The sequence below is a fragment of the Lolium rigidum genome, chromosome 3, assembly GCF_022539505.1.
Source record: "Lolium rigidum isolate FL_2022 chromosome 3, APGP_CSIRO_Lrig_0.1, whole genome shotgun sequence".
Taxonomy (NCBI): Eukaryota; Viridiplantae; Streptophyta; class Magnoliopsida; order Poales; family Poaceae; genus Lolium; species Lolium rigidum.
This window is the reverse complement of record NC_061510.1, coordinates 235,233,220-235,242,254: the sequence shown is the minus strand read 5'-3', so window position 1 is coordinate 235,242,254 and position 9,035 is coordinate 235,233,220. Positions and strand designations below refer to the sequence as shown.

The 9,035-nt window shown below is 46.0% G+C and overlaps 1 protein-coding gene and 3 non-coding genes across 4 annotated transcripts; all 4 read left to right on the top strand.

Annotated features, from left to right (window-relative positions):
• The first annotated feature begins 927 nt into the window (after nucleotides 1–927).
• Nucleotides 928–4,398, top strand: LOC124703151 (heat shock 70 kDa protein 1). Its single transcript, XM_047235366.1, has 2 exons — nucleotides 928–1,189; nucleotides 2,500–4,398. The coding sequence occupies exons 1-2, from the start codon at nucleotides 976–978 to the stop codon at nucleotides 4,230–4,232; spliced, it is 1,947 nt and encodes a 648-aa protein (XP_047091322.1). The 5' UTR covers nucleotides 928–975; the 3' UTR covers nucleotides 4,233–4,398.
• Nucleotides 1,714–1,799, top strand: LOC124704823. The gene has a single exon (XR_007003702.1). It is a non-coding gene; the product is annotated as a small nucleolar RNA Z195/SNORD33/SNORD32 family (small nucleolar RNA).
• On the top strand, nucleotides 1,882–1,964 carry LOC124704827. The gene has a single exon (XR_007003706.1). It is a non-coding gene; the product is annotated as a small nucleolar RNA Z196/R39/R59 family (small nucleolar RNA).
• On the top strand, nucleotides 2,011–2,149 carry LOC124704989. The gene has a single exon (XR_007003841.1). It is a non-coding gene; the product is annotated as a small nucleolar RNA F1/F2/snoR5a (small nucleolar RNA).
• Nucleotides 4,399–9,035: the final 4,637 nt, after the last annotated feature.

The window sequence follows — 9,035 nt, the reverse complement described above, 5'->3', positions numbered from 1 at the left end:
GATCATTGATTAAAGTGTTATTATGTTAGTTTTAATTCTATTTTATCTAACCCCTTAGATCAAATCATCTCTACCCAAAACAAGGTTTTAACAAAGTCACATTGAGGTTTATAGCGCTTGACTTGATGAGCTACTTTAATTCCACCAAGATCAAGTGAAACTTTAGTTACTGTGACTGTTTTACTTTAAAGCGCGAAAATTCTCCAGATTTTCTATGCATGAATGCACTGCACACATCTGTTTCCTCTATTTTTGTAACCCAATACCTGGGATATTACAATATAGGATTATCCGCTCAGTTGCATTTTAGATATTGGATAATTCACACTTCTCTAAAATAAATGAAATCATTAAAATATGATGCCAACTATTCGCTTTTAGTCGGCATCTCCGATCCTTCAGCATCTTATACAAATTTGTGTTTCTAAATTGAAATGGGAGCATGGGAGCAAATTAAGGATGCAAAACGTGAATTAGCGACAACATAACATCCTGGAAGCAAAAAAATTGGTTTTGTTAGGGATACTTGTTGCTAGTATTATTTGTTTAGGTTTCCTTGAGGTGATGGAAGGAGTAGTTGTTTTCAGTTCGTTTTTTTTCCAAAAGAAAGAAAAAAATGTATTTCGAAAAATAAACCAACAACATCTTGCATGCATGTGTGCAATGGGCCAGGCAGCCCAATGATCTAAATGACTATCGAAAGAACTAGTCTGGGTCGGCCCAACAAACCCAGCCCTCTTCCTGGTCCTCCCAAAATGGAAAGAACACGACCAATATTCGCCCACAATCACCGTCCGATCACAACCCAACGTCCGCAGACGCCGCCGCCGGAACCTTCCAGAGCCCCACCCCGTACGCTATATACTCCCGCCGCCCGCCTCTCCCCAATCCCACAAATCCTCCAGTCCTCCCAAACCCGCAAAACCCTAGCGCCGCCGCCACCTCCACCGTACTGCAAACCCAGCAGCGACAGCAATGTCGGGCAAGGGCGAAGGTCCGGCGATCGGGATCGACCTGGGAACCACCTACTCCTGCGTCGGCGTGTGGCAGCACGACCGCGTGGAGATCATCGCCAACGACCAGGGCAACCGCACCACGCCCTCCTACGTCGCCTTCACCGACTCCGAGAGGCTCATCGGCGATGCCGCCAAGAACCAGGTCGCAATGAACCCCGTCAACACGGTCTTCGGTGAGCAACCCCTTTCCTCTGCCGTTGCTGTTATAATTTATGTCCTTTTAGATCTGTTCGATTCGGGCTCTGGTGCGTGCGCGGATCTAGCTTTGTTGTAGCTGTGTAGATCCAAGGATCTCGATTTCGTATGGATTGGGTAGCGGTGATTGCTTCATTAGTGTAGCCTTTCGATCCTGTCGTGGTGTCAGCTAGTTGATGCTCCTGCTTCGGCTGGATGCTTAATTTAATTGTTTGCTTTTACTAGTGTCTTCCTGCCGAAGCTCTATTATAATACTACTAGACTAGATGTGCACGTGTGCAATGTTTGTGTATCTGTAAATCTTCCCAGATGCGGGAGCTCAGCTCAATCAGAGTACAATTATCTGTTGTCATTGTATTGCTTGCTCAGGGAAATCATGTCCTTGGTGTGTTTAAATGTTCCCTCACTGAAAAGGACAACTTTTAGTCAAAAAAGACTTGAACAAGTTAAATAAAATATCTCAGTTGTGTCAGTCTTGCTAAGAGAGTCTGTGAAGTTTGAAGGGAGAATTGATGATGCATTATCCATAGACATCACTGAATGTAAGATGATGATCAATATACATCATGCACTACCATCTGATCTCTACTACTTTATAATGCTCTTTGTACTCCCAACTTAGTTTTTTACCTGTTTTCATTTACCTTTCAAAATCATTGAACATGCAGTTTGGAACCTGTGATGTAACCAACCAATTTGCTGAACATCATTGATTATTCTAAAAAATAGCACCATCTTTCGGTTGAGGTTGCTCACTTGGTTTTATATTTTATTCCCTTGAATCTTTGTATGTTGCTCTCATTGCCATCTGGTATCTGACACGTGGTCTTCTTTTATGCCTACTTGTCTTGAAATATGGCATACAATAAGGGGGAACGGACCTTGCGACACTGGTTGCTCGTCATGAGCATCTAGTTACTATATAGCCGTTTACATGTTACTTTCTCTATTTTTTCAAACTTAGTATTTAGTATCACCTTTTGTTTGCTGCTGTTTTGGCTCGTTTCATAATGGTTGTGCAAGTATGAATATGTTCTTGATATATTGGCTGTTGATATCATTATGCTAGGTTCAGTGTATCATACTGTTTGCCATGTGCTGTATGTAAGCTTTTACATTTTTTTTTATGCTTAATTACTGTAATATAGTACTTTATTGGCTGTTGATGTTATTATGCTTGGTTCAGTGTATCTTACCGTTTGCCTTGTGCTGATTGTAAGCTTTTACATGTTTTTTGATGCTTAATAATTTTGTTCTTCAAACTGCTGATATATAATTTGCTCTGCAGATGCTAAGCGCCTTATTGGCAGGAGAGTCAGTGATGCTTCTGTCCAGAGCGACATGAAGCTGTGGCCGTTCAAGGTCATTGCTGGACCTGGAGAGAAGCCTATGATTGGTGTTCAGTACAAGGGTGAGGAGAAGGAGTTTGCTGCTGAAGAGATCTCCTCCATGGTCCTCATCAAGATGCGTGAGATTGCTGAAGCTTACCTTGGCAGCACCATCAAGAATGCTGTTGTCACTGTCCCTGCCTACTTCAACGACTCCCAGAGGCAGGCCACCAAGGATGCTGGAGTGATCGCTGGTCTGAATGTTATGCGGATCATCAATGAGCCAACTGCTGCTGCTATTGCTTATGGTCTTGACAAGAAGGCCACCAGCGTTGGTGAGAAGAATGTTCTCATCTTTGACCTTGGAGGTGGTACCTTTGATGTTTCCCTTCTTACCATTGAGGAAGGTATCTTTGAGGTCAAGTCCACTGCTGGTGACACTCACCTTGGTGGTGAGGACTTTGACAACAGAATGGTCAACCACTTCGTCCAAGAATTCAAGAGGAAGAACAAAAAGGATATCAGCGGCAACCCCAGGGCTCTCCGTAGGCTGAGGACAGCTTGTGAGCGGGCAAAGAGGACCCTCTCCTCCACTGCCCAGACTACCATTGAGATTGACTCGTTGTATGAGGGCATTGACTTCTACACCACCATCACCCGTGCCCGGTTTGAGGAGTTGAACATGGATCTGTTCAGGAAGTGCATGGAACCTGTGGAGAAGTGCTTGAGAGATGCCAAGATGGACAAGAGCACTGTCCATGATGTTGTCCTTGTTGGTGGCTCCACCAGGATCCCAAGGGTACAACAGCTGCTCCAGGACTTCTTCAATGGCAAGGAGCTGTGCAAGAACATCAACCCGGATGAGGCAGTTGCCTATGGTGCTGCAGTCCAGGCTGCCATTTTGAGTGGAGAGGGCAACGAGAAGGTCCAGGACCTCCTGCTGCTTGATGTCACGCCTCTTTCTCTTGGGCTGGAGACTGCTGGAGGTGTCATGACAGTGCTGATTCCCAGGAACACCACCATCCCCACAAAGAAGGAGCAGGTCTTCTCTACTTACTCGGACAACCAGCCAGGTGTCCTCATCCAGGTGTTCGAGGGTGAGAGGGCCAGGACCCGCGACAACAACCTGCTGGGCAAGTTTGAGCTCTCTGGCATACCTCCTGCCCCCAGGGGTGTGCCCCAGATCACGGTCTGCTTTGACATTGACGCCAATGGCATCCTGAATGTCTCAGCGGAGGACAAGACCACTGGGCAGAAGAACAAGATCACGATCACCAATGACAAGGGCAGGCTGAGCAAGGACGAGATCGAGAAGATGGTGCAGGAGGCTGAGAAGTACAAGTCAGAGGACGAGGAGCACAAGAAGAAGGTGGAATCGAAGAATGCTCTGGAGAACTATGCCTACAACATGCGCAACACCATCAAGGACGACAAGATTGCCTCCAAGCTGCCTGCAGATGACAAGAAGAAGATCGAGGATGCCATCGACCAGGCCATCCAGTGGCTGGACACCAACCAGCTGGCTGAGGCTGACGAGTTCGATGACAAGATGAAGGAGCTTGAGAGCCTCTGCAACCCCATCATCGCCAAGATGTACCAGGGCGCTGGTGCTGACATGGCTGGTGGCATGGACGAGGACGACGCACCTCCTGCTGCTGGTGGAGCAGGGCCCAAGATTGAGGAGGTCGACTAAGCGCATGCATCAGCACGAGGTCTTCTACCAGTGTTTACCCCTGCATAGTTTATCCCGTTCGTTAGGCTGCTGTGGCAGTTCAGTGGTATTAGAGTATGTTGGATGTGGTCAGTGTGAACTGCGTTCTAAGTTCTGAACAATTATATTATATGCATGGTTATGGTTATGTGGTTTGCTTTTTGTTGCTGCTTTCATGTTCTGTTGGTGTTCTTTATCTGCTCATATGTTGCTCTCTGTCACCTGCTTGCTTAGTATTTATTTTCAGGGCAGTTGCTGTGTTTAATCCAAGATATTGGTCGACATTTGACATATATGTGAAGTCAAGCTAGATAGAAAAATGTACTTCTTGCAAACCAGAGACCACTACACTACAGTACTCCTCCCGTTTGCTTTTATAAGACGTTGTAGCTTTCTTAGATTCACTCACTTTTGTTTGTATATCTAGTCTAATTTAGTGTCTAGGTTCACTTATTTTAGTTTATATCTAGTCATTTAATTGCATCCGTACAAGGTTTACTTTTGCAAGCATCTTGTTGTGTCAGACTCATAGTACTAGCTTGTATGATTCTTACAACAGATACGATTAATTTGACTATCCATCTCTGGGTTTGCAACATGAATAAGCTTTCATAAATGAGTTATGCAGGACTTCTTGTCCTGTTCTAGTTTTCTCCTGTAACTTTGATATGTGCTGATCCACTTAAAACCTTGCAGTTCACAATTTTTGGATTAATATTGACAATTGGGGCAATGATTGGTGCTGTTACCAGCAGACGCTTAGCAGACTTTCTTGGGCGTAAAATGGTAGCTTGTGCAATTCATTGTTAATTGGTCCTTTTTATTCACATTCATCTTCTCAATTCTCATCGTTTTGCTTCTCAGACCATACAGATATCAGCTACTATTTGCATTTTTTGCTGGATTTTTATACATTTTGCTAAGGTTTGTTCGCTGATAAGTTATTTAGTATCTTTTGCATTTCATACTGATATCTTAACTTGAATTTATGTTGTAAACGTGCGCTCTATTTTGGAAGAATCTTGTTGGGCTATAGTACTGGAATTCTTTCTTATGTGTTATGTATCACTTAGTTCAAAACGCACTCTTGAGTCTTGACTCTCTTATGTCTCAATCTTGTATCATTTGTACATGTTTTCCCCTTAAGGACCTTCATGTCCTAGTGTGCTCATGTTGCGCTGAATGTGCCTGGTGCCTGTGTTCATAGCTGAAATAGGGCCGAAGTATCTCAGAAGGGCCCTTGCAACTTCAAACCAGGTTTGTAAACTACATAACAAAAATCCCATAACGTAAATTTAACTTATTTTCTGACAACTGTGTTTTTTTTGCATCTGCGGTTGTTGATATGCTCTGGAAGTTCGGCTACTTACATAGTAGGCGAGGGGCGCCCAAATCCAGCGTCAAAAATTGGCAGGCTAGAATTGGGAGGTGCTAGAACCAAGGCACCCTATAAACGTTCCACATGCTATTTATGCAAGGGCAGATTGTGTGCAGTTTGTAGTAGCGGTAAATCTAGAGTTAGCTGGCGGTCAGTATGACCCGACTTGTATGTCCTGCACGGATGTGCTTCTTTCTCTTCTTCATGTCATCCCGTGTCTGCGTCGTTCCTCACAAGTCTCGGTGTGTGGTGCCTCCTCTTTGTTTGCACCGAAGTTAAATCTTTGGTTTGGCTGTGTTTTGGTTTCCTCTGCGTCGTTCCTCACAAATGCAGAATTTTCTTTCCATTTCCCGCATGATGAGCATGTCATGGAAGAAACACCTAAGCAGAGAAGCCAAAGGTAGTACTCCCGCCATCCTATGAAGATTGTCTAAGATTTCACAGGAAAAAAAACATTTTCACAACCTGTATGTTGTTGTAGAAATAAGGAAACAACGGGCGCGTCTCTCCGCACATGGTCGCAATGCACTATATATGGAGGACGTGCATGATGACCTTGCATCAAAAGTCATCGTACACAAACTAGTTTTGACACAACAATGCCTTGTGAATAAATTCGGTTGCAATCATCAAAGCAAAACTTGATCCTTTCTTAGAAAGATCTAGAGAGAGACTAAGTGGAGGTTTTGGGCTGAACTTGTCTTCCCAAATTGACATCTTGTTGCTCTTATTTAACACCGGTTCAAGCGGTGTTGGACTCTTTGCATGTGATACTAGGCTCCTGAAACTCATTTTGGAGTACTAGCACCCTCCCTTTGACTTTATTGAAATGAATGATTTGCGTACATGCTCATGGGGCTATTTATAGCCAAGGGGTTCCTGATAAATAGGGGCAGCCAGCTCCCTACGACCCTGGGAAGCTGCCAAGAGAATCTCTGTTAAGCACTATGGTTAGTACACATATCAGTAGTGATGCTTAGCTGAACAAACTTCGCCCCGACGGCGATGCAAAATAGGACTTCCTCGGACTCATAGAGTGAGCTAGCTCCGTCAATGTTGATAAATGATCAAGGCTATCCTTATAGTGGTAAGTTTTTTTTTTTTTTTTTGAAGCCTTGCCTATATTCATATTGGAGGAATTACAGGCAGGATTACACCCTCTGGTGGATCAGTGAACCACGTATGTCTACCACCATCAAGAGATGTGGCATATCTAGCTAGTCTGTGGGCATCCCCATTAGACTCTCTACGTTCGAAAACAAATCGAACATTCCCTCTAAGCCTTGCTCTCTCTCTAATCTCAGCAAGGATGGAACCATAGACACCCAGGTTTACACCCTGTAAACCCTTGATCACATTAGCGCAGTCTCGAAGCCACCAGGATTTCAGCCAAGTACAAGTCTTCAGCCGCATCCAAAGCTTCTCTACACGCCAGCGCTTCGAGTATGCCCGGCTCAGTAAGGCCATCAAAAACCATCGCAGAAACACCAAGAACATCACCATTCTGAGATCGGCAGACAACACCAACAGCCCCCCTTGCCGTACCTTTTGAAACTGCAGCGTCAACATTTATCTTTGTTACTCCCTCAGGAGGTGCAATCCATCTTGGGGACACCGTCGAGCTCGTTCTGCGCGCCACCGAAGAACTGGATTCCTTATTCGGTTCCCCCTCACACGCAGCGAGGTCGTCCAAGAAACGGTTCACAAAGGACACCGTCGCCATCGGACTCGATAAACCTCCTCATGGATAGCCTTCCTTCTAGCATGCCATATAGCCCACATCGTAACCAGCATCCGAGAACGTTGGGGCTCCTTCCAATTCTCAAGCACATGAAATAACCAAAGCCTAGCCACGGGCTCCGCTTCCACCGCCAGCTCGATCGGTGATTTCTTCACCCATTAGCGACCACACGCACCTAGACATGTTACATTCAAAAAGAGAATGTCGCCACGAATCCTCCATTCCACAGATGGAACAAGCCGGGGTCGGTGCCATGTGCCTATCATGACGAACATCGCCCGTAGGAAGCGAATGTCTCGCAACCCTCCAGAGAAACACACGGATTTTTGAAGGAACCGGAACCTTCCAAAGCTTCGTCCAGGCTTTCTCTTCTCTCATGGGGTTCGAAGTGGCAGCCCTCTCATCAAACCAGTCCTCTCTGGCACTCTTGGTAGCCACGATCGCTCTATAGCAAGACCGCACCGAGAAAACGCCCGTTGTTTCGAAGTGCCACCCCCAAAAATCGGGTGCTCCACTCGTGCGCAATGGTATACTGCGAATAACCTCACAGTCCATGGGCCAGAAGAATTCCTCCAGCTTCTCTGTATTCCACGCCGCGAACTCGGGGGTCATATAATCACACACCCGAGATGGGGCGCCATCTTTCTTGGGAGCCACAGGTCGTCTCCTCTCATCACGGGGAGCCAGCTATCCTCCCATGCATCCGTTGATCGGCCGTCGCCAATCCCGCGGATGAGGCCGGTCTTCGAGTGTCTCGTCCTTCAATCGGAGCCCGCCGGACCCGAGAGGGGTGGGACCCCGACTGCGCCGACAAGATGTCTGTGTTAGGAAAGTAAACCGCCTTAAGCACCCGGGCACTCAACGTCTCAGGGCACTGCAAGATGCGCCATGCCGATCTTGCCAACATAGCCAAGTTGAACAGCTCAATATCTCGGAACCCCAGGCCCCCTGCATACTTTGGCTGCGTCATAGATTCCCAGGAGACCCAGCAGGTTCTCCTTTTGCCTTCTTTGCTTCCCCACCAGAATTTGCGAAGCATAGAGTTGATGTGTTCGCATAAACCCCTTGGTAACTTGAAACAGGACATCGAAAATGTAGGAACAGCCTGAGCCACTGCTTTAATGAGAACTTCTTTTCCTCCAACAGACAACCACTTCTCCATCCATCCCAGGACCTTTTTCCAAACTCTATCCTTTAGATATTTAAAGGCACCATTCTTGGATTTTCCAACATCAGATGGCATTCCAAGATATTTTTCACTGAGGGTCTCCTTCTGTACATCCAGCACATTTTTTATTCCCTCACGAACACTTTCTGGACATCCCCTGCTGAAGAAAACAGATGACTTATCCATATTGATCCTCTGCCCCGAAGCCTGGCAGTACATCTCCAGAACTTCCTTGATCTCTGTCGCACCCTCGGCACTTGCTTTGAAGAACAGCAGGCTATCATCGGCGAAGAGTAAGTGGTTTACTGCCGGAGCAGTGGGGGCCACTTGTATACCACGAGCTACGGATGATTGATTTCTAGATTTTAGGAGGCACGAAAGGCCCTCTCGCTGCCAACAAGAACAAGTACGGTGAGATAGGATCACCCTGACGAATCCCCCTGGAGGGGCGAAACTCTTCCTGTGGTGTACCATTAAACAACACCGAGAAAGATACGG